This window comes from Mesoplodon bidens, assembly GCF_964165515.1.
Source record: "Mesoplodon bidens genome assembly, chromosome: 9".
Taxonomy (NCBI): Eukaryota; Metazoa; Chordata; class Mammalia; order Artiodactyla; family Ziphiidae; genus Mesoplodon; species Mesoplodon bidens.
This window is the reverse complement of record NC_138166.1, coordinates 97,522,307-97,549,333: the sequence shown is the minus strand read 5'-3', so window position 1 is coordinate 97,549,333 and position 27,027 is coordinate 97,522,307. Positions and strand designations below refer to the sequence as shown.

General features: G+C 36.9%; 1 protein-coding gene across 1 annotated transcript; it reads right to left on the bottom strand.

Moving 5' to 3' along the window:
• Positions 1-22,741: 22,741 nt before the first annotated feature.
• LOC308622514 (gamma-sarcoglycan) lies at positions 22,742-24,354 on the bottom strand. Its single transcript, XM_081243980.1, has one exon. The coding sequence runs from the start codon at positions 24,235-24,237 to the stop codon at positions 23,311-23,313; it is 927 nt and encodes a 308-aa protein (XP_081100106.1). The 5' UTR covers positions 24,238-24,354; the 3' UTR covers positions 22,742-23,310.
• Positions 24,355-27,027: the final 2,673 nt, after the last annotated feature.

The window sequence follows — 27,027 nt, the reverse complement described above, 5'->3', positions numbered from 1 at the left end:
TAATTGTATTTGTAGCAGATTGAGAAAAAAATCAGTACTTTCCAGATCATGCAATGAGTGCCTGTTTACCAGGATAAATGACTACTGCTGAAAGAATTGTTCAAAAGGAGTACCAGAAAAGAAAAGAGGGATTTTTTTCTTTAGACCTGACATTATTGTCTAATTATACAAGGATTCTCAGAAAGACTGGAGAAAAAGGCAGGGAAGTATATTGAACGTGTACTTCTTTGGAATCTAGGGCTTAGTTTATATGATTACCATTTTGTGTGTGTTGTCTGAACAATTATACATTTTATTAATAAGACAATTATACATTTTATTAATAAGTGATAAAGTCAACTGGTAATTTCTGTGTGTATGATGAGAACTTTTAAGATCTAGTCTCTTAGCAACTTTTAAATATGCAACACAGTATTATCAACTATAGTCACCATGCTGTATATTACCTCCCCATGACTTACTTATTTTATAGCCGGAAGTTTGTATCTTTCAACTCCCTTCACCCATTTCACACCGCAACCCCCACCCTAGCCTCTGACAACCACCAATCTGTTCTCTGTATCTATGAGCTGGTATTTGGCTTTTTTGTTTTTGTTTTCTTACATTTCAAATATAGGTGAGATTATATGGTATTTGTCTTTTTCTGTCTGATTTAGCATAAAGACTTCAAGGTCTATCCATGTTGTCACAAGATTTCAATTCTTTTTTTTTTATGGCTGAACAATATCCCATCACACAGATATAGATATAGACATAGATATCAGTATCTGTATCTATATCTATATATACACACACTTAACGCCACATTTTCTTTGTCTATTCATCCACTGATGAACATTTAGGTCATTCCCATATCTTGGCTATTGTAAATAATGCTGCAGTGAACATGGGGGTGCATATATCTTTTCAAAGTAGTGTTTTTGTTTTCTTGGGACGCATGCCCAGAAGTGGAATTGTGGTCAGACGGTAGTTCTATTTTTAATTTTTTGAGGGACCTCCCACTGAATTTCTAATTTCAGTGTATTACAGTTATAAAGAATCTTATACTCAAAGGAAATCCATATATTATGACAATCAAATATTAAGACTTAACATGAATCCATGAAAAGGGATTAAGAAAATACAAATGTTATCAATCTTTACCACTCTACAGGATAGGAAGGCATGGTATTATCCACAATGTAAAGTGGTAAAGCAGGGCTTCCCTGGTGGCTCAGTGGTTGAGAGTCCGCTTGCCGATGCGGGGGACGCGGGTTCGTGCCCCGGTCTGGGAAGATCCCACATGCCGCGGAGCGGCTGGGCCCGTGAGCCATGGCCACTGAGCCTGAGCGTCTGGAGCCTGTGCTCTGCAACGGGAGAGGCCACGACAGTGAGAGGCCCGCGTACCACAAAAATAAATAGATAAATAAATAAAATAAAGTGGTAAAGCAATAATGTCCACCTGATTAAGAGATTGCAGTTTGACTGGTTTGTAAATGTATTAAAAGAATAAATGAATGAATGAGTGAACGAGTCCCTGTTTGAACAAGACTTACATGCCACTGGATTTGATGCCCTTCCTCTGATGGGCTCTCTTAGTCGGGCAAATAGGGCACCAGAACAAGAGCAGCAGTGCCATTCTGAGAAAAAGAAAGTTCAAGCTCTCAGTAAGAGTACAGGAACTTCGGGGAGCCATGCAATGGTTGGAGTAAGTTGTTTTTCTGAAGAACATATTCCTGAACACATCTATGATGTCTGTGATATAGAAAACAGTTACAAATATATAACATCCTGTTTATCCTTTAAGTCTACAATGGGGTCTAATGTTATCTTATCGAGAAACAGTCGTGAAATGACTACCTCCCGTCACGGGTAGATTTATAATAGGATTTTTAAACATATACTCAACTTCTTTCCACTCTTTGTTTCTAATTTCCATCTCTACACTTTGGTTTAAGTCTCTCATCTAAATGACCAATATTGCTCTTGCCTTCTCTCTACTTAGCTGATCAAGATCCCCAGGAGTGAAATGTCAATGGAAGAGTACAGGGCACAGCATTTGAATAAAAGACTCCAATAAGACACATATCTGACCTTGAATCAGTCATTGAACTTCTTTCCTCTCTCCCTTCATTTCCATAATGACAGAAAAGTAAAGCACCAGATTTTAGCTCTTTAACTTGAAGGTAAAAAACAATAAAACTGTTATGATGGAATGAAGTATATAGAAAAAAGCTGTCTTAAAAGCATATTATCATTATCAACTAATAACCACAGATCATATGATAAAAACAAACAATTAATAAGGAGCGCAAATGGCCTCTTTAACTTGAACTCAAAAGATTAAAAGGCATTGTCAAAAATTAAATCTTGAGACAAATGATCATATGTCTTTTGACTGTAGTTTACTTGATTTGTTTTAAAGAACGAAGAGAAATAAACAGTTATGTCTTAATTTAGAGGCTGTTTATTATTTCAAATAGGCAGCCATGCCTCAATGTATAAGCGCTTTTTGTTTTGTTCTTTATAAAAAGAGAGAACAGATGAATTTCTGTCTGGTCCATTTCAATCTGTTTTCTTTTGTTACTAGAATTATTATATTCTAAGGCAATTCGAAGTCCCAAGAAGCTCTAGTTGTATTGGAAATTAAACATAGCAATTAACCTAAGGCTACCCATAACTAATAGCATAAAACTGCATTCTCGTATTGTGACATTACTGACTAAAAAACAAACGCATAAACAAAATCTAAATAAACACAAGTCAGAAATTCCCAACACATCAGAGCCTAACAGTAAAAGGATGCTATGTTGCAAAAACGTGTTACTGGTTATTTTGGGTTACTCAAAATTCAAGTCTATTCATCAACTAACCCTCACCTGTTGGCGCAAGTTTCTAACATTTAAGCTCATCTCATCAGGCATTTCCTTTGCGGTAAATTAATGTCAAAAATTTCTAGAAGTTTCTCAAGGTCATGGAGGTTAAAAAATAATCCTATCATAGACCCTTTTGATTTATCTTAAATTCTAAGATTGCAAATAATGTGGTTTTAAAGTGCTGGCAGTTGATTTGTTGCTCAGTCTGTTAGAGATAAACTCAGAATAGGGTGGGGAGTAAGGCACCCTCTCCTCTCATTGGGAATCTTTATAAGAACTTAAACAGATAATACCAACCAGCTTTTGATTAACCGGGGTAGCTGTTTATATAATATATATTGATTATCTTTCCTCTTTTCTCCCTAGTTGGTATATGCCATCTAAGGGACGAATAGATGAATAGACATTATTTGTATGTTCTACTTTCTTTTCCAAAAAATTGAGTGTTTTTTAATAAGCAGTTTGATTTGCCATAAGAAGCAATCACTGGTGTCAATGATTTAGAATCAGTTGATTTTCTCTCAAATAAAAATTGAGTGATGCATGTATTTGTTATTTCAGTAATTTGCTGTGTGGAAAGAAACTGGTCCCTTGCTTTTAAGTTAAACTGAACTGCACAAACTAAACTTCAGTATGGATCTGAATCAAAGAGATCTGCTTCGCCTCCATTTCTCCAATTAAAAAGATGTTTAGTCTTAAAATTCATAACCACATTTTATGGATTTCAAATATTGTGCCATGTTATTGCTTTGTTATCAATATAACACCCTCAGTCCTAAAGAAAAAACACTTCAAAATCACAGTGAATTGATTTGCTTAACTTAGAAAGACTAGGACCCTGTAAACCACTGATATTTCTTCCTGTTTGACCATCCTGAGTGCTATTTGCTAAGAACTAAAGCTTAGCATTTCTGCCTGAATGATCTTACAGAGTATTATGCTGAGCTGTATTAGTCAACAGAAGCAATTGTTAAAATACCAAGTATCTGGAAGTTCTGAATTGCATATTAAGGGGATTGAACTGATTATAAATTATAAAAGAGAAATTTATAATACTGAACTCCAGTTAGCTTCAGTGTGAGTTAGTCCAGGAAATCCACAGTACCTGACGGAGGGAAGAATAAATGGGTGGATGGGTGGATGGGTGGATGGATGGATGGATGGATGGATGGACAGACCATGAACACTGCCGCTCTACTGACTATGATTGTAGAAAGTTAATCACAACAGTAATCACAAAATGGGAGACTGGACAGAGGGGTATTAATAGTTAAAAAATATCAGTGTTAGTTCAGATACTATCAATAAAACGTAAATCGACAAAAGATACATTAAAAGCACCAAAATACCTAAAGAAGTCAAAAGGAAAAACCAGGAAAATAGTATACAACTACACTTACACAGAACTACTCAATTTCTACCTCTAATTCTTCAAAGAAAAGGAAAACATGCTGTATCCATGCACAAGGCACTAGCTTCTACTCCTTGGCTTTTTAAAAAGCTGAGTAATCAGAAATAATTCAATTCATAAAAACAACTGATACAAATCCAATCACAGACTAATAGGATATTAGAATAATATCAACATAAACAATAGCTTCTGTGTAGTACGTAACAATGATAGGTAATTTCATTTTCATTAAATGTCAGGATGAAAATTCTATTCATATTTTCCATACTAACTATGAAGATCACGTACGAAAAGAATCCAAACAGCTGTTTGAATGTGGTATTTTCATTCAGAGATATTGTACCTGCTGGCATTCTGATTAGTGTTTACTCATTTTAGCAATAAAAATACCAAGTTTAGGAAGCTTCCCTGGTGGCGCAGTGGTTGAGAGTCCGCCTGCCGATGCAGGGGACACGGGTTCGTGCCCCAGTCCGGGAAGATCCCACATGCCGCGGAGCGGCTAGGCCCGTGAGCCATGGCCACTGAGCCTGTGTGTCAGGAGCCTGTGCTCTGCAACGGGAGAGGCCACAGCAGTGAGAGGCCCGCGTACAGCAAAAAAAAAAAAAAAAAAGTTTAATTTCTGACATACCATGGAGTACTATCAATATGATATAAGATAATCATACAGAAAACCACTTTGCACAGTCATTACCCAATGGCATATTTGCACTAGTACTTTGTCACAATTACATGTCAAATACCAGCCAAGAAATTTCTTTGAATTTGACTCCAATTGTCAAATTACAGTTCCCCTTTTTTACTAGAAGTCTGATATAGAAGCAGTGTGAAGGTTTGAAGCCCTGGGAAACACCTTGAGTTCTAGCTGCTGCAGTAAGGAGAAGTGACCTTCAAGATATCTTGCTGCAAATTAGAAACGCACCCCCTGCCCCGTGCTCTTGGGGGAATAAGCTTCTGCTCCATTGCAGCTCACACATATTCCCTGAATCAGGATCCCTTATTTAGGGCACAAACTACACAAACAAGCATGGCAGCCATGAGAGTGCTGTTAAAACAATCACACTCTGGAGACCCAGCAAAATCCCCTATAATGGCTCTCTCCAAAGTTAAAGTAGGAAATGTTTCTAAGATTTGGATGACCAATGGAGAGAGGTCTTAAAACTATCTTAACCGAAACAACACCCTCAGTCATTTCCAATGATGGTAAAAGTATTTCTTCTCACTATTTAGTTCTCTAACCTGTACTCAATATTTAGAATGAGGCCCAGTGTTAATATTGGATGTGAAAAGCAGTCTGCTGTTCTGTATTTACTTTATTTTTTCCCCTTATTACTAATATTTTTATGAATTTTATTTTATTTATTTTTTTATACAGCAGGTTCTTACTAGTTATCTATTTTATATGTATTAGTGTATATATGTCAATCCCAATCTCCCAGTTCATCCCACTGCCACCCCACCTCCCCACCACTTTCCCCCCTTGGTGTCCATATGTTTGTTCTCTACATCTGTGTCTCTATTTCTGCCCTGCAAACCTGTTCATCTGTATGGATTTACTTTAAAATAATATTTTTAAAAGTTGAGGAAGGTGTATGATTTGAGACTGGCAAATTGCTCATAACTTTATCATGCTCTCAATCATTTTATGTTTGAAAAGAAAGACATTTAACAATTATGCCATGGGACTTCCAAGCTTCCACTGCAGGGGGCACGGGTTCAATCCCTGGTCAGGGAACTAAGATCCCACGTGCTGTACAGTGCAGCCAAAATAAATAAATAAATAAACAATAAAGATTATGCCAATGTTTTCATTTTATTTCCTAAATCCACATCCCTCTTGTTTTTCTCAAGCCCCTTGTGCATCCCCACCCCCATAACACACACACACACACACACACGGACATAGCTGCTTCCACCTCGAAACCCCAATAGCATTAGTTTAGTGCCTATTACTCTAGATTATATTTTGTGCACCTACCTTTCTCTACCCTTAGAAGCTAAAACTTTTGAGGTCAAGACCAGCCCACGATAACAAGTGTCTGCTATACTACAGAAAAATTGGTAACTTTTTGTTGCATAATAAATTTACTACAAAGGTCCTATCTCTACTGGGGAGAGGAAACTTTTTCACCTATTTAAACATGAAGTGTGTTTCTAGAGATGAATTTCTAGTGACAGAAATAGAGGACAAGGCTATAATAGCAAAGAAATAACAACAGTAATGATAATAATAATATAATGATGATGACAAAAACCTCCATAGCCATGGTCTTCCATTTGGGAAATGTATGGTTTGGTCCACAGATCCACAGACCATCACTTTATCCTCAGGCTATCGCTTCTGTACTCAAGACAACACATCATACTGTTTAAGAATTCTGACTCCAAGGCAATCTGCCTTTTGAAGTCTCCCCTCCAGCACTTAATCAGCTGTGTAATATTGAGCAAATTATTTAGCTTCTTTGAGCCTCATTTTCCCTTTCCATAAATTTTGGAGAATAATCTACCTCAAAGGCTCCTCAAGAGAATTAAATGAAAATATGTAAAACACTTAAAAGCATGTCTGGAATATAATAGATTCTATATGTGTTCGCTATTAATATTTCTGTCATATAGCAAGCACTTAAATTTTTTAAGAAGTGAAGAGGTAAATGAATGATCACATACATAAACCATTTTGACTTAGTTAGTTGAAAAGTTATGTCATTAAATACTTCCTTCCCAATCTGATGGACACAGAAGTTGAGACTGTCAAAATGCTTTAAAATCATCTATAAATGACAATAAAACAAACATCTATTACCTGAGACTGTAAGGGGTTTGGGTCTTTTTTATTTTAAATCCTGATATTTTGTCACATAGCAAAAAGTTCTATACTATGTCTTTAAATGTTTTGCTTTGCAGAAAACATTTGTCCAGCCATTTCGTCATTAACTGTACCTTTTTTGGTTCTTTAAAAATTATCCAATTAGGGCTTCCCTGGTGGTGCAGTGGTTGAGAGTCCGCCTGCCGATGGAGGGGACAGGGGTTCGTGCCCTGGTCCGGGAAGATCCCACATGCCGCGGAGCGGCTGGGCCCGTGAGCCATGGCCTCTGAGCCTGTGCATCCGGAGCCTGTGCTCCCCAGCGGGAGAGGCCACAACAGTGAGAGGCCCGTGTACCGAAAAAAAAAAAAATTATCCAATTACCACTATAACCACTTGAAAACTACCCAGGACAATTTTCTTCTATCCTTGCAGAAAATAGGCTCCCATTAGTTTCCCAGAAAGAGTGAAGGAAGAATGGTCCCTTTGCCAAGCCCTGAGTTTTTGCCCAAAAAAGAAATTGCTGGGAAAGATATTGGGGATGAGACTCACAACACAACCAAAATCATTCCCCTTGCTTCAGCTGAGAAGAGGTTTACCATCAGCCTTCGTCACAACCACACCGATTTTCTTGTCTGCTTCCACAACCAGCATGCAGGCTGTACCCTCCTGTGTTCGTGTTTGCTCCTTCTAGAAAGTTTTTAGCACTTTTTTTTTTTTTTTTTTTTTTAACAGTACGCGGGCCTCTCACTGTTGTGGCCTCTCCCATTGCGGAGCACAGGCTCCGGACGCACAGGCTCAGCGGCCATGGCTCACGGGCCCAGCCGCTCTGCGACATGTGGGATCTTCCCGGACCAGGGCACGAACCCCTGTCCCCTGCATCGGCAGGCGGACTCTCAACCACTGCGCCACCAGGGAAACCCTAGTTTTTAGCACTTCTGTGTATATATATATATATATATATATATATATCTTTTTTATCTTTTTATATATATATATATATATTTATATTTATATATTTATTTGAGAGCACCCACAGAATTTTGGACATCTGTAAGCACTCAGTGTTGTTAAAATGACACCAGGTAGACCTTCTGTATGAAGAGGAGACAAATAATATTCTGTAAAAAGGGAATATGGAAGAGATCATTTTTTTCTTCCATTCCCATATGAATCCTGAGGCAATATCACTGTCTCTCAAATGAAGCTTCACAGAGCCCAACAGATACCAGAAATGTCATTAAAATTTACTACATCTACCCCTAAAGCACATTAATTATATACAATATTAACTTTGATTTTGTTAACCTGGAATGTTGGGATCTTCTACTAGCTTAAGGAAATGTTATCACTGAAGTGTAGCCTCTTAACTTTTATAAAAAATGAATGTACTTGTCCTAAATAGTGTGTCTGTGAAATTCAAGTTACAGATAATCATCTGTATGGTGAACACTATGGATTTGGATACAAGCACCAAAGTCTCTGTGGACCAAGTCTCAATTATTTTCACAAACATTATAAAATCCATAATACATTTTTCCTTTTTGTCTTAGCTGTCAGGAAACTCAGAGTTCACAACAGTGTGCAATGATATTAAACTCACTGAAAAGTCCTAATGACATATTTTTTCTGCTGACTTTCGATAGTGCCTATATGAATTTACTTAGTAATATCTCAGGATGTTACACGTGCAACTGTAGGTTTCTATACTCTGTCTTGAAGCAGGTGAGTATAACTTTTAAATACGTAAATTCATTGTTTTTTGTTGTTGCTGTTAACTTGATAACTTGAAACTCTATGGCCCGCCTAAAAGGCTCTGATTATTTTTCTCCATAAAAATCAACAAGCCATACCATTTCTAATATTAAAGAAGATAACATTTTTGTACAGTATGGGGGCCCTCAAGTCGGTCTGTTTTTAGGAAGATGTTCTTAAATTTTAATGTAGCAGAACTCTCAAAAGTATATCTATTTAATGTTCTCTCTCTTCATGCTTCAAGCATAGGTAGCGTTATTTACCCAGTAGCACCAATGTCACATTGGTTAAACTCACACAATTGCTTTCACTTGGTAACATAAGATGTATGCAATATTTATTCACTAATCCTTAGATTCTTCAGTAATAAATTAAGGACACTTGATTTAAGTTTATGACTGAATCATGCTTTTCTTTTATTACTGTTTTACCTATAGAATTCTTATTCTTTATTCTGTACATATGGATTCCTACAGGTTCTTCCTTCTTTACTTACAGACTTAGAGCTTTAATATAAAAACTTATTTTACTTTCAGTCAAAATTATTCCAAGTTCTCCTCAGCTCATTCCTTGATAACTGCTGAGCCTTCTGGTTGTTGTATCGAAAACAGTCTTTGAATTTCAGTCCCTCTTGCATAACACAATTGATTAAACTTCCTAAAACCAACTTCTATTACATCCACATTCTCAAGTAGATAATGGCTCCTTCTGACCTGTCCTATTGACCTAAAATTTCTCTGAAGTTCAAGCTCTGCCATATCCGAGACCCATTCTTCATACTTAACATTATTTCATGCCATCACAAAACTTCTACCTCGAATTCCAATCAGGTAGCAACCCTCCCTAACCACAGGCACTATGTTAATTCCTACATTTGTACATGCTTTTCTTTATATCTGAAGTAAGATTCTTACTTCCTTCTACCTACATAAAATCTACACATTCTTTAAGGCTTAATGTAAATTTTACCTCCTCCATAGCTGGGGAATATACTGGACTCTAAATTCCCAATGGTTTTGAGATTTTTAAAAAATATTTAACAATAATATTGATAATAATAGCTACATATGTTCATGCGCCAAAGACAATAAGCACATTGTGTGCACTATTTCTTTTAATATTCACACTAAAATTTTGAAGTAGAGACTATTATCATCCATATTCTACAGGAACTGCATGTTAAAGAAATCTGCGCTTAAATCCAGGAGCTGAGATGCAATCCAGTGTCACATTGACACTCAAGGCCATGCTCTTATCCATCTTCAAAGAAACTAATACACCCATCCTCTTTAAGAGGTCTCCGCGCCATTACTTTCAACCTCTCCACCTGCGCCACTGAAACAGAATTGTCCAAGATCAGAAATATCCAACCTACTGCCTTCACCGTTGACTCGCATTGAAAAAACATGGTTTTGAGACATTCACTGTGGATCACCCATTCAGGCAGACTTTATGAGAAATAAATGGATGAGATAGGGAAAATCAAAGCCCAACTAAACTCCAAGTAACCTGATAATTCTAGAACTGGACAGCAATCCATGTTAATCTTATAGCTCCCAACACCTCAGAAATTTAGGTATAACCACTATGAGAATCCACAGTCACCCCCCAGCCAATTCTCCATAGAGTAGATGCTAATTAAGGCCTCTCTGTACCTCTCCTGAATTTTTGGAGGTGGGGGCAGTCGGGTGATTTGCTTTCTAATGGTACCTTCTGTTTCCTGAGCTCAGCTACTGCACATGCTCCTCCTATGCTGAAGTGTCTCACTTTCTGTAAGAAGATCCTCTGTGGCAAGCATTTGTGAACATACCTTTGAAAGCTGTGTGGAGACAGAGAAATGACTCAGTCATAGCAAGGCAGACAGATTCAAATGGCAAATGGTGGCTTTTCACTAAGTCCCAGACTCCTTCTTTCCCTCACCCTGTCCCTCCCTCTCATTCCTCACTCCCTCGATCTTCCACCTTCTGCAGAAAACCAACCATTTCCTCTCTTTATTGCACTGGAAGGAGTTTCCCTTCCTTTGGTAAGTTGATGGCCACTTTCATTCACGTCCACAGCATCTCATCTTTTATATCAAGTGGCAAGAGGCTGATTATGGTGTTTCCCCAAAGAAATATATTTCTCTGTACTACCAGTTAATTTAATAAACTTCTCATCATTTATTTACGCATTTGTGTGTGGACAGTAGCATTTTCAGGGAATGTGTCTGTGGCAGTTTGTAAAACTGGATGCCAGAGACAGCTTTCATTAGGTCTGTAGCACAGAGAATGTTTACCACCCACAATTTAAACATTAGAAAAACCTAAATGCTATCAATACTCAGTAGTAAACATTTCAAGGAGAAGCATATAAAAGTCATAACTCTCTGATGGTTATTATCTAAATGGAATCCATGTAATATGTACTGAACCTCTTACATTTTTTCTACCTCATCTGCCTATTACCTTGCCCTCCTTCCAGCACAGGTTCTAGTTCCACCTTTATTCTCTCTGGTGAGAGAATAAAGTGAGACTCATCCATTTTCCTTTTTGGCCTGTAACCTTCTCATCTGTATTTCCTGGGTCTTTAAGATTTTATCTATTTTGGTCACCCATCTATTTTTCCCCTTTATCCTGTTTCTAGTTGCCGCAAATGGCTATAAAATGGAAATAAAGTATATACCTAATATTGAAGATTAGTTCATCAAAACTTTGCCTTTGCTCTTAATATATAAAAAATGAGAAGATATCCTTTTCTTTAGAAACCATCAGCACAGATAGAATCTTAATATAGCTACATTAAGAGAGCACACTAATAGACCAATGATCCTTAATTTGAAATTTTAATAAATATATATAAATATGCAGATATATGTAAATATATAACCCACATGTATATATGTATATTTACTCATATGTAAATATATATTACATACCATAGTGAGAGATGTTACAGTAACAGGTGATATAAATAGAATACATTCATTCAAGAAAAAAAACTGGATCAATAGCCTGGGAATCAAAACACTTTTACTTCTTGGCTTTTACTATATTTAAAAAAGCAATACAGAAAAAATGTTATTTCTATTGTTTCTATTCATATTTAAATAACATTCTAGGAATATGTAGAAAGAAATAATATAGGTGCTAATATCTGCCTTAATCTTCATCTCAAAGAACTCAAAACTCTGCTAACCTATTTTCTATAAGTACTTAGAACTTCATGTTTTGAAAAACTGAACTTTAAGCTTCTATACATACAATTTTTTCAACTTCAGTTGTACACTTTTTGATCTCACCAGGATCTTGGTACTTTCGGTTTAGATGACAAGATGACAACCAGGTCATTATTTGTACCTTTATTATCTACAGTAAAATGTGTGGCCAAATTAATTTGTATGGTTTGTGTTGTTAGTGGATGCTGGGTTAATTACCAGGGTAAAGCCACAACATGTAGTATAATGGGTGTGGGACAGCCATACAATATCCATATTTATAAGGCAGCATATACCCTTGACATTATCACAACAGATTAAGAATGCCACCTCCTGAAGTCTGATTCCTAAGAGTGCTCAAGAGAAAAATTTTGCATTGCTCTGTGAAACATTCTCCAGCAAACAAAAGTTACATAAGGCAAAATCAGATAATTCATATAAGACAACTTTTCATGGCTTCATGAAAATTTTGTTTCTATTTTCAGGACAATAATTCTAAGTTTCCTGGAACAGAAACAATAAGGCTACAAAACTTATCTGACCCAATCTGAAAAAAAATAGGGAAATATTTATTGTCTTTATTTTTGAGGGGTGTGATAATCCATTGAAAACAAAAATGTTTCTAGGATTTGCAGAGAAAAGTATTTTAATGGGTGCATGGGGGGCATAATATCTATTTAGCTTATTACATCTCTAAATAATTGAATACTCTGCAAGAACAATTCTCAAACTGAGTTTGAGACATTATTTACAAACCCATGTCTTTATGGACATTGTTTCAAAGATCAGCCAGCCAAGGAAACCAGAAGGGTGAAACCCCATCCTCACATGCTTCTGTAGAAAAAAACACTTCTGTTTCCACAACTTCTAACCCACAAACCCATTTTCTCTCATCTCTCCCTGTGACTAGCGGTACAAATAATACCATTTTGTCAAATTCATCTTGATATTTTCATTACAGTGACTGACCTATAGTAGGCATTCCATAAATATTTGTTAGCTGAAACAAATGGGTTATGACATTTTGTCAATTTTTCAGTGTAAAACATGACTTTCTGCATGTTACTTAATAATTTGAAATTATTTAACTAAAAATGTAATTCAATTATTTTCATCTTGATGATAATTTAGTATTTGTGGGTAAAAAGAAAAAAAAGAACAAATTAGAATCTATATCACCTTATCACCTCACAACGGTCAGAATGGCCATCATCAAAAAGTCTACAAATAATAAATGCTGGAGAGGGTGTGGAGAAAAAGGAACCCTCCCACAGTGCAAATGTAAATTGCTGCAGTCACTGTGGAAAACAGTACGGAAGTTCCTTAAAAAACTAAAAATAGAGTTGACATGTGATCCAGCAATCCCACTCCTGGGCATATATGTGGAGAAAACTCTAATTCAAAAAGATACACGCACCCCAATGTTCATAGCTGCACTATTTACAATAGTCAAGACATGGAAGCAACCTAAGTGTCCACTGACAGATGAATGGATAAAGAAGATGCGGTATATAGACACAATAGAATATTACTCAGCCATAAAAAAGAATGAAATAATGCCATATGCAGCAACATGGATGGACCTAGAGATTATCATACTAAGTGAAGTAAGTCAGGCAAAGAGAAATATCATATGATTATCACTTATAAGTGGAATCTAAAATATGATACAAATGACATAATTTACAAAAGAGAAACAGACTCGCATACATAGAAAACAAACTTATGGTTACCAAAGGGGAAAAGGCAGAGGGGATAAATTAGGAGTTTGGGATTAACATATATGCACTACCATATATAAAACAGATAAACAACAAGGTCCTTCTGTATAGAACAGGGAACTATATTCAAAGTCTTATAATAAACCATAATGGAAAAGAATATGAGAAAGAATATATATATGTATATATATATGAAAAAAGAATCTCTATCACCTTATAATTTGATTGCTTAATAGCTAAATATAACAAATAATTCCTCAATAAAAGTTTCTTTCCATTTAGGAAAACTTTTCTTTTGGCAAACAAAAATTAAGCTGCTATTTTAATAACTAAGAGTCCAAAAACCATACCTAAAGACAACATTAATATATCACATCTCAGTATGATTGATAGCATTCTGTAATTAATTCAAAACAGGGAGAAATATGTAACATATTAATTAATGAATACTTCAACCTTAACGGAGTTTAAATCTCTTAAGGTTCATGCTTTCGTTCCTGGATGTTAACCTAATAATAATAGTGTCAAATGATAAAAGTAAGATAACTTTTATCCATCATAACTTGAACCAAAACATGGTAAGTGGAAGGAATTATCTCAATTATATAAGGAATATATGGTGGGGAGATTGTGTTTAATGGACACTGACAAGTATGTTAGACAAACTTCTTTGCAGTGGTTTATATAACACAGGGTTTCCATAAGCAAGAAGCTGTCTGGACTACCCAGCCGTAAAAAAGAATGAAATAATATCATTTACAGCAACATGGATGTAACTAGAGATTATCATAATAAATGAAGTAAATCAGAGAGAGAAAGACAAATACCATATGATATCACTTGTATATGGAATCTAAAATATGACACAAATGAACCTATCTATGAAACAGAAACAGAAACACAGACATACAGAACAGACTGGTGGTTGCCAAGGGGGAGGGGGTTGGGGGAGGGATGGAGTGGGAGTTTGGGGTTAGCAGATGCAAGCTACTGTATATAAGCTGGGTAAATAACAAGGTCCTACTGTACAGCACAGGGAACTATATTCAATATCCTGTGATAAACCATAATAGAAAAGAATATAAAAAAGGATATATATATATATATATATATACATATATAACTGAATCACTCTGCTGTACAGCAGTAATTAACACAAAATTGTAAATCGACTATATTTCAATTAAAAAATAATAATAAAGAAGCTGTGTGGAAACAGACCAACTGGCACTGGCACATGGTGCCATCGTCACCTCTGAAGGGGCTGTTGGTGACCTCTCCTCCTCACACCACTTTTCCCAGGAGGAAGAGTCCAAATATCCTCTCAACTCAGGAAACCTTAGCATAGTCTGGCCCAAGTAGGCTCTCTGTAAAAGTTATTTGAATTCCTTGGTTCTGGGTATAACTGTAAATCTTTGAATTGTTAAGGATGCTTAAGATGAATGGCTAAATGTTTAATTTAATTTTTGTTAGGTCCCATATTTACAAAGCCATTAACCTATATTTAAAAAGCATTCCCCCCACTTTGTGATTTTGTTGAATTGCCATTCAGCTCTAATCATTAGCCAGAAGGAAAGCCCAGTCAGAAAGAATGGGACTGAAGATGAATTCCTTATGGGGCTGATTTCCCTCTCTCTCATCGAATAAGTTGTGAAAAGATTTCTAGAAACTGGATCAATGACCCTTCCTAGAACAACTTTTTAGTTGCTATATGTAGAAATTTTGAAAGATGTATATTTTTTTAATAAGGGAAGAAGGCTCTTTTATAAAACAAAATAACTTTTACATTTTGAAAGCTCACCACATGGCGTTTTTTTTTTTTAATTCTTTTGATATTATTGTATTATTAGTCCTTCGGCATTTGAGAGTATATTAGCAGTATATTTTTTCAAATTAGTGAATTCAGAGGAATAAAAAAACAGCAAGCACCAAGCCAAACCAAAGAGAAAAGAACAATACAAAAGAAAATGACAGCCTCAAAATCTACATGCCTATACTTGACAAAATTGTAGAGGACATGGATCAGCTAGATTACTTTCTCCTAAGGGAAAATTCACATCCTGTAAGAAGATGTACTTGTACATTTAGTTCCTAAATGCTAATAGATGATGATAATACGTTTCTTCCAGAAACATACCTCCATTACAGAGAAACTCTCCATTAGAGATTTTGTATCACAGGTATATTTATGGTATTAGCCAGCTCTGGACTTGAACTAAGCAGTAAACAATCAGATGCCTAGGTCAAATTATCAATTATAGAGAATGACTTTCTTTTCCATTTCATTAAGAGAGATGAAAGATACAAGAATTCAGGTAGGTCTAAAACTGAACAATTAAAAAAAAAAAAAACTGACAGATTTTTCATTGAGTATAGTCTCCTAAGCCTTCAACTGCCTCCTTTAATTCCTATGCTCAGAGCACTAGAAATTTTAAACTGCAGTGATTGTGGGGGTCATTTATATATTAATTATTTTGATGTTTCAATTAAACAAAATGTTATTTACTTTTTAAAAATTATAGATATTCACTCCTTTTAATAATAAGAAAATAAGCTCAATGTTTTATATATTTATCTGCCTTTATACATTATGTGCACACCTATATGCTAAACACTTAGCCAGGTGCTAAGGTTTGATACTCCCCTGCCTTCAACGCTCTCTTGCAGGGGTTGGCAAACTTTTTCTATAAATGTCCAAATAGCAAATATTTCAGGCTTTGGGGGCCATATATTGATTCTATGGCAGCCACTCTACTTTCTGCAAGCAGCATAGACAATACATAATCAAGTGGGTGTAGCTGTGTTCCAGTAAAAGTTTATGAACATTCAAACAAGAATTTCATATACTTTCACATGTCACAAAATATTATGCTCCTTTTATTTGTAAAAATCATTTAAAAAACATTTTTTAGCTGAGGGCTGTACAAAAATAGCACCTAGTTGAATCTAGCTTTGGGGTTTGCTAGCCCTCAGTTCAAAATATTCAAAGAGGGAAGGTTTTCTTATGTGATGTATATTTTTCATTACAAAACATTCCCTTATCCTCTGAAGTCTCACAGACCTCTCGCTTAAAAAATATTTAAGGATTTTTGTCAAGTTTTTACTTTACAGAAAGATTTTCATTGTTTGCCATCTTAGTATATTTGGCTCCAAATTGATATAACTGATTCTAGGAAACGGAAAAAAAAAAAAACAATAACAACAGAATAAGATGTAACATTTTGTAGTTGGCAAGGGAACTCTACTACAGTATCTGCTGCCTCTGTGTGTAAAGGAGTATGGCAGAATCAGAAAAACTGTTTTCGACCAATACAACGAGTCACAGCTACTGGGAGCAATGCGTTGCTATACAGGAACAACACTCTTGGCACTGATTTTGCGAGATGCTGTAGTATACAGGGAGATACAGACATGCTACGTTTTAATTTAAATGAGCCATCACACTCAGATCAGTAGCCTCAACAGCTTACGTAATACATGATGAAATCTGAGGCTCAGTGTATTTAAGCAGCTTGCCCAAGAGTCCACATATAATCTCAAATCATTTCTTTCTGATTCCAAAATAAATACTCTTTCCCCTATAAACTGATTCCCAGGATGGGGAGACACGAATTTTTTCAGAACAAAGTAGGAAACTAGGCATCTTAGCCTCTAGTGCGCAAGTAATTAGTGACAATTTAATTGGAATGGAAAGTGTTTTCACTGCATTAATAAAGAACACCAATATAAAAACAGCTTTGCTCCACTTTAGAACTGCGCATTAGCAGATAATCTTACCAGTTTCACAAGTGGCAGAGCCCTGCATAAGTATTTCTTAGTTCTATCAGCATGGATGTACCAAATGTATTTGCTGTCTTGTGACTGAAGTTAGGGAAGCATTTGCTGTACCTGGGTTCAAAATGGTATCCATTTTCAGACGAGAATTAACGAGACTACATCTAAGGTTCATTGCAATGGTGGTGCTTCCGTCTGTAAACGGACCTGCAATAAGGGCCTCCCTTCCCCTCCCACACACACACTTTTTCTCTTCTCCTCTTAAACATATGAATTATATAAATTAGGTAACCTATATAATTACTAATTATTTTAGCTTAAATACTTGAAGCTTTCATTCATCAAAGGATAACATAAAGTTCTTATTTGTCTTATTCTGCCAGTAATCTTCCAAGTTTATGGTGTAAAAAGCATTTATATGTTAAAATTATAATAGCAATGAAGCACAGGAGAAAAAATTGTAGCAGCTCCATACTTTATTCCCAAACATAAAATATTATAAATACTGAAATAATAAAATTGGCACTTTTTGTTTTAGAATATTTGACACAGAAAATGTTTTGTACTAAGGACTCATCTTTCTGCTCTGGAATACAAAATGAGATAATTTCCTATAACAAAATTTCTTTTTTAATAAAACAGATTGTTGGTGTGAAATTTGTCTTTTCCTCTCAAAAGAGTAAATAAAAATAAAGACAAATTTTAGCTATAACCTGGGATATAAATGTTCTCTTTCTGAAGGCCCAAATCACCCATACATAATCCTGAGTGCCTTGTACGGGCAGCAGGACTTAATATGATTTGTACCTGTTGATTTTATACTACTCTGGTGAACCGTGAACATTAGTAAGGTGAGATTAATTTATACTTTTTATAATTTCATTCAAGATTTTCAAAGAAAATAATGAATCAAGGCAGAAAAATGTCTTAAGGAAGAAGGAAAATTAAACATAGTCAATGTCTTCAATGTCTATTTCAACTCCCGCGGATGCAAAAAATAAGTCACATCCCTGGATGCAACTCTCTCCATCCTACCTTTTGAATATCCTCATTTTTCCAATTAAATTAATATTTTCTACCATTAATCAAGTGCTAAGTCTTTATAAACATAAATATATGCCTGTCCTACTTTGTTCTTTGAAGTTTGTGCTTTCTGGAAAGAGAAGGGAAGAAAATCTGTACCAGGTGAATGGAAAGAAAGGCTTTCCTTTTCACATTCCATCACTGTGAGTGAGTGGTGAGGTCTAGAGCACAAAATACGTTAGGTTTACTCTACTGTTTGCCTTTACACCGGAGGCAAATTAGAAGACTGATTAAATTATCCACAGTTCTGCAAAGTACAGTGACACTTATAATTACCTGATTTTATGAACATGAAATATTTGCATATTCTAAAATCAGTGAAAAATAATTCACTTCCCTGTATCTTCCAACATTATGTGTACCCTAGTGTTTAAGCCAAGAAATATAAACCCTGTATCACATAATTAAGTATATTGGAATAGATTTTCTAATTCTAAAACTGGGAGATGAGTTTAATATAAATTTATATATTTGGACACAACTCTTTTTGTACTTCTCCTTAAGCAGATGTAACATTAAAAAATGTTCAATATCTTTTTTCCAGGTAAGATAACAGTAACTTTTTATACATATTTATAATTTTAAGGTTCAAATCTGGAACTTCTTTGTCCTTTTCACATTAACAAAACCTTTTATCTAAGCAGCAAAATTCTGGTAAACTTCAAAATAGCTCAGTTTGAGAATCTTGTCATATCACCTTCTGAATGATCAACTAAATGTACATGAAATCTCCCCGTCTATTGCTATATCTGTGTATGCATGTTTGTCTAGTTAGAAGCACATGATCAGAAGTCATAAGCCTTCAAAAAAAGATTAGTGTCTGCTGGAAACTCCCTCCCTGTGGCACTCAGTTTTGTTTTGCTTTTTCTGAGGTCATCTCAGAGTTAAGAGTAAGTTGGAAAATAAGCTCGTATCTTTGCAAACGAGGATTGTGGGGAAAAATACAGCTTCAGGACTCGGGGGAGACAGTGCCCTGAGAGGCAACCCATTAAGTTCAGCAGGCTTATCTGCCTCTTGGCACCTGCTGAAATCAGCCAACACGTTTGCCAAGCAGGCCTTCTAATGCTAATTCGATGTTCCAGTGGGGACACCTACTTTCAAGAGATATGTCCCAATGTAAACTATTAAATTGATCACGTGGCCCACCGATTGATCTCCTGTGAGTTTCAGCAGTATGATCATGCCCCCTTGGGACGAGCAAATTTCGTTATTTTCTAAAAGGGCAGAAAGGATCATCTGAAGGCAGTTCCTTCTTTAGGAAAAGATGGCAACAACTGAAATGTTCTCTTCTGTCTCACTTGCTTTTTCTCTAAGTTCATATTCATGTTGCATTTGCCTTTGTGTGACTTTTAGCAATTCCTGCCGTTGCTACTGAGAGTTCTCTATGTGCTTCTGATGGCTGTTCTGATCAGCCATGTGTTTTTAATGGAGTCATCTGTCCTATTACCCGATGTTTGATGATTTTATATACAGGCTTACAGACATACACTGGGTGAAGAGTGAAGGGCAATTATAACTACAGTGGGGGTCACGGACAGTAGCATCTTCATGAATTATTGCTCTGTTCTGCTGAGGTGGACAGGGTCAGATGACCCAGATCCTTAAAGTGACAGTAAAGATTTGGGCTCTTAACAGGAAAGATAGGAAGTCATTCAAGAGATTTTAGCAAGGAGTGACACAATCACATTTTCATTTGAAAAGATCATTCTGGCTGAGTATAAAGAATGGCTGAGTGTTGAGAAAAGCAAAGTTCTTAATGATTCAGGAAACTGCCTGGAGAGACAGAAAAAAAAAAGGAGGGTGATGTGGGGTAGGCTGGTTTGTCCCTGCATATATTTCTATGGAAAAGATTTTAGTAGCTAAGTGGCATTTACCTTGGTGAATTTATCACCAAGTTTTGCAGCACCAGAAACAAGTTCTTACGATGGAGATTTTATGCAGAATCAGTGAACTCTCAAAACCAAAAAGCAAGGAAGTTATCATTGTTCCCACTTCACAGATGAAGAGACTAAAAGCTCGACAAAGCAGAGAGTTTTCCCAAGTGACAAAGTTTACTGGAGTTAAAGTGAGATTCAAATTTGCTCTGTGTGATTCCAAATCCCATGCTATTTCTACCTTACATATAGCCTCTCTGTTGAGAAATGTAATTGCCCATGGATTAGACAGTCTCTCCTGATGAACCAAATAGTACTCAGGAAACCCCAGCTCCTTAAAGCAAACAAACAAACAGAAAAATCTCAGCGTATTTGGAGATTAATTATTCATGGATTCATTTTAGAATTTCTGGGAGCCTTAATATGGTCAGTATAAGGTAAACTTTTATCTGTTATTTACACTAACATGTCAACTTCGACACCCTTCCCAAAAGGAAAGGTAAGATTTTCTTCTCAAGGAATTACACTTAATCTAAAAACGATTGACTTCTTAATAAAAATTCTAAATGTTTTCTCTTTAGTGTACGAACTTTACCATTTTCACTAACATAGATTGATATTAGCCATATTCTCTATGCCTGATTCAGTGGAAATGTGGATATACTCATAATATTCAACATTAATTAGTCAGGGATTTATATTGCATCTGCTTTCAAAATTGATTTGAGATCACTGTTTTACTAATACTCATGTCTCTATCAAGTCAATATCTGCAGGGTAAACATTTAGCGTCTTTATTTAAAGCCACTTTGTTTCAGTAAAGAGAGGATTATTTTAAAATTTGCTCATGATTCTTTCCTTTGGCGAGCTTAAACCTACATTGTCTATTATAGGGAAGTGAGTTGAATGCTTATTGTTTTATAAATTTCCAAGAAATGTCTCATCATTCTTTAAGAAGGTTAATCTCATGAATGAGTGGTGAATTTACTGTCGATATAGTATTGATATTTCTATTACTTTTAAAAAGTAAAAATGGAGAACATCAGATAATACGAGGACTTTGCTTTGGCATCTAGGCTGCCAGTTAACTGACTTCAGTTTTATCTAAGTAGATTGTTTGCATCTAAAACTGGAAGCTAGAAAAATACAGAATTTGAGGTCATAAGATCAAGGATCAGGTTTTGTCTCTCAAAATCTTGATTTCATAAAATGGGGAAAACAGAATCAACCTCATAAGGCCTTTATGTAAAATAATATATAACATGTTTGAAAACAGGCTGATACATTATTAAAGGTGTATATGTTTTTGGTTTTATTATAGCAACCAGGTGAAATAACTGGAGTATACTTTTCCCCTACATCAATCATCTCTAAATATTTTAGATGATGTAATCCTATCAGTAAAATAATTTTGAGTTTGCAACCCTTCAAAATATGTGTTTGAAAAAATAAAGTCTTTATATGAACAGCTATCACTTGTTTATCATCAACAACATACACAAAGTCAAACTTATTATTAACAATAACAGATATATCCACATTTCAAATTACTTCCTGGATAATTTTTGTCTCTTATCAGATCTGATTAAATCATCATTAATTTTTACCTCATAATGTGACCAAGAAAGGGCTTGTATTGGGAGTATAAATATCAACCCTGCCATTTTCATGTTGTTTCTGTTTGTATCTTTAGCGTAACATTCATTATGAGATTTCTTTGTAAAAATCTTCTTTAACCATTTTTCATTTTAGGAGAATGAATACACAGAATGTCTATTGTCAATCCGTTTTTTCTTCTGCTTAGGAATTATTGGCACCATGTATAAAATGTGAATAATGCTTAATTTATTTCAATTTTTAGATGAAAATAACTAAAAATAGAAGATCTAAATTTTTCTTTCCATGTTTCATATTCCATACTTATGTACTCCTAGCATCTTTACTTTGGGGATCACTCACCTGGGTAAGTCTAATGGTTGTTAATAAGACAAATACATACATCTTAATTTCTTTGGAAACATCCAGAGCTACTGATTTTTCTCCCATGATTATATTTACTCTATTCATTACTAAAGATTTTAGTATTATAAAAAGAAGATGAATTTAAAAGACTTGAGATTTCCCGATCTGCTGCCTATCTCTTTATGAGACAGTTATCACTAAAAACTTTCAAAGATACATTTGATGTTGCTAATTTTCACAATGTTACCAAATTATAAAGTATGACTATGATCTGTTCACTTAGGTGAGATTTATTTTATTTTTTTTTTGGTTTTGTATAATTTATTCTTCTGACTACATATTGAAAATCAAATCAACCTTAACGTCCCTTCAAAACTTGAAGATTTTCTTGTGAAACCTGGCACATGTTGCATTAAAATGAAGAGAGCACTTACAGGTTTGAGTGACACAGAGGAAAACCTCATGGAGTCCTCGCGGCACCTCAGCAGGACCACGGCTACTCTCATGGGGAGTCAGATACCCACAGCTGATATTCCACACAGCAGTTCAATATTCCACTGTAGATCGACACGTACAAGAAAGGGAAAGTCACAATGCTTCTGATGGAAATGAATCAGTCTAGTGGAATCAACACATTCTCCTGATATTCCTTTGACTTTTGTGTCTAAGGTCCACCCGCCACTTTGAGATCACGTAGTTTCATGGGAACACTTGCACTGGTATATTTTTCTTTCTGAGCTCCTTTCGAAAGCAGGTCCTACTTCCTTCCCATGTGCCAACTCAGCTTTACTTTGTCGAGTTGCTCCAGGTGTGAAGGCTTGAGGTCAGCACTCCAAAGCTCACCGAAACGAGGCAGGTAGCTCTGTGGAAGATGCCCCTGGTTTAGAGGCAGATGTGACTGTTCTCATGGCACGTGGTACCCACGCCGGCCACAGACAGGTAAAGCTTCCCATCTGGACACGCACAGATTTCGTAGAGTCCCTGCAAGCTGCTTGCAGGACCCTGAGTCCCCTGAGCCAACTTGGGTAAACATATGGTTTCAGCATCGAGCACAAGTGTCCCATCACTGCTGTGAAGAACGATGTCCATCTGGGAAAGGGCCTCGATTTTCCCTGCAGCAGCTTGAATATGAACGCCTTTCGGGGCGTCCATGCTGAGACTCCGTGTCGGGGATTCTAGTCTAAGGTCCTGGATTGGGTCCGGTTTTATGAGGGGCGTCTCCACTGTATGTTCAAAAAGAGCCCCTTCAGGCCCAGTTACTCGAAGTTTATCCATACCAACCACAACTGCCTTTTCATCAACAGTAAACAGTGGCTTGCTGTCCTTGGAGTTGATCTGAAACTGTTGACTCTGGACCTCTACCATTTTGGGACCCACTTTTAATCTGCCTGTAACTTCTCCTTCTGGGTTACGTGCATTTACAGTCACATTCTGTGTGGACTGCAGAAGCAGAGATGAGTCCACTCTGGAGTGTATTTCTTTGGCATACAGTGGGAATAATAACTCCGATTCCCCCTCCAGGAAAAGTCCATCTTCTGTAACATACAGGTGACCCATCCCTCTTGGGGAAAACCACATCACTTTAAGAATCCAAATTGTAAGAGCAAAATTCACAAGGAAGATGATGAGCAAAAGAAGAACAAATAAGTAGAGGCAACGCTTTCTCCAGCCATAAATGCCGATTTTATAGACAGACTGGTTCTCTGGACGCTCTATGTGGGTTCCTTCTGTGGTCGTGGTGTATTGTTCACGCACCATCTGCGCTGCTTCCCGCGGTCCAGGGGCGCGGGCCGGCGCCTCAGGTCCCATCGTCCCAGGCCCCGTCGTCACAGGCGGAAGGGCCTCCGTCTTCTCCCCGGACAGCACGGGCCGCGGCTCCGTCCTGCGTCCTCGGCGGCCGCCGCGGCGAGTGCGCTCCCCAGCGGGGGGGCCCACATCCCGGCGCGGGGGACCCACATCCCCGCGCGGGCTCGGGGAGCCCGGGACCCGGGGCCGGGCGGTCGGCGGCAGCAGACCTCGGCGGGGCGCGCGGGGCCCCCGAGGCGTCCCGCCCGCCCGCGCGCGCGTGCGTGCGTGCGTCGACGTGCCAACCCCGAGTCCGAGATTTATTTTAAATAGCAACATAGTTGGAAATGTGTGCTAGCATATACTAAAAAGAAGACACAAAAAAATCTAATGTCAGGTAATACGTATTAAGACATACATAAAGGCCCATCTTGTTCACTTACAAAATTACAGGCAGGGTTATCTGTTTCTTAATAATTGACAGTACTTAGCACATAAGCATTCTATAAATATTTGAGAATTTGATTATTCCAGTTTCAGAATCATATGAGTATTGTTGAATAAAGTAAACCTTTAATGTTAAAATTGATCGCTGGAACCATGGACCACATTTGGCTATGCCACATAGCCAAGAGGAGTCCTTATGTCATCATTGCATGGTTCACGCTTCTCTAGAATATTTCAAAACTTCAAATATTCTGACCTATTATCAGGCCATCTTTGTTTTGACAGTATGGTCACAGCACCTATTGCTCATAAAACTTATAGTTCATTTTAAAAGTGGAGCCTACCTTTAACTGACAGTGAAAAGTTTCTCTGATTGAAAATCCCTGCTGACTCAAACTTATTCCTAGTCTCTTATCAGTTGCTCTTTTCTTCCTGAGAACAGACTAATAGTACTAAGTCATAATCTCATTTTTAAAAATTCTACTAATATCAAGTGCAATGGTATGTATGTACCTTCCTGAATCATTTTTCTGTGCCCTGTGAGTTTGGGTTTGGATTTTACTCACACAATAAACCTATGTCGACAGGCATCAGACAGACTACTGAAGTTGTGTCCTGTTCCAAAGTTATGGCAGGTGAAGTGGGCTCGGCCTTCATCTGATCATTTCACACCAGAAGGGGAGACACACAGGTAACAGATATAATGAGTGGAGCAATGGCCTGTAGACAGTGTCTTCAAGCATCACAAGGCCTAATTTTGCTTTGGAGCTATAAAGTATTTCTCCCTTGCCTTTCAAGAGCTGCAATCTTGGGAGCAAGAGGTATAAAGCACAGGTTAAATTAGATCAAGGATGGGACAGGACCGTTCAGGTGAAGCACTTCCATGACTGCTTCTGTAAAGAATCAGCTTCTAGTCATAGATCAACAAATTATCAAGCCAAAATAATCAGTCAGCCAGGTAAGCACTGATGACCGTACTCACACCTCTGCAGACTCAATCAGCACTGTTACTATAAATTTTTTCATTTTCCAATTCTTTATGTTTAGATTTCAGGACTTTTTAGATCTCTTAGTTCTATAGCTAAGAGAAGTAAAGCACTTAGGCATAGTGTAAGGACTCCCTCGTTCTATAATAATACGAAATGACCTGTTTTTATTAACGTGCTAGCCACCGTGTTAAGAAATTTTCCATACATTATTTCATTTTATCCTCACTATAATCCTATGATATATGTACCTTTTACAGGTATATATAGGTAGGGAAACCTAAGGAAATTAGATAACTTAAATGAGGTCATACAGTTAGTAAGATAGTAGACATATGAATTTGTGTCTTATTTCAATACGTTTTTGTTAAACGTTTAATTAGATAAAATTCATTTTAGGAATGCCATGAAAGTACCACTTCTATCATACCTGCTTACTGATGCCTGAAATTCTACCATAAAAGATTCATTCTTTAGTAAGAAGCTACTCAACATTCATTAAAAAGAAGAAAAAAAAAAGCTGGTTATAGGAGAATATTAAGCCATATCAATGTTTTAGACGTCAGTGTGACAGAAAGCTTTGCTGGTTAGAACATCCTTACTTTGCAGAAGTATAAACTTGAAATGACACAATTCATAATATTTTGGTTCACATAAGCTAGAAAATCCAGGCATAGAGGAGTGACCAGGCAAGGTCCATGTAGGACTTTGACTCCTCTCTGTAATTCTTCTAGATCAGCCCCGCCTCTCCACTCCCCTACAGCCTTCATCTTCAGGGTGAGTGCAGGATGGCCAAGCTTTTCAGGAAGAGTGAAAGTCACTGCAGAAGACTTTCTCGAAGAGAGAGAAAGCTTTTCTTTTCCTCCCTCTTAGAAGCCCTCGGGAAATCTAGCCTGAAGTCTCATTGGCTCAGAGGATGCCTTAGGCAGCCCTGAGGCTGCTCACTCACTGACGGGCTTACAGCTCCCCACCCTTGAAGAAAGAACTTTGGAAAAAGGAATGGGATGATACTGACAAGATGAGGCCAAAAGTTAGTAAAGTTGGCTGGGTCCACCCCTAGAAGCTTTGGAAGTGCCTATGCCTGGATTGAATCTCAGACAAGTAAGATTAGAATCCAAGGGTGGGGATGTGGAGGAATGCATAAGGTGGACGACTGGCAATCATACTTGTAAGAAACCTCTCCAAATGACATTAAGGTGCAGCCAGAACTTAGAATCACTCTGGTTCAGACTCTGGAATGGGGGTCAGAGTCTATTACCTAATCCATGTGGCTGCAAGAGAACAGGGCAGGGGGCAGGTCAAGTGGAATGAAAGTGAGACCTCAACATTATACCAAGTCTTAGTGACAGATGACATAAAGGAAGTGAGAGGGCAATCTGAT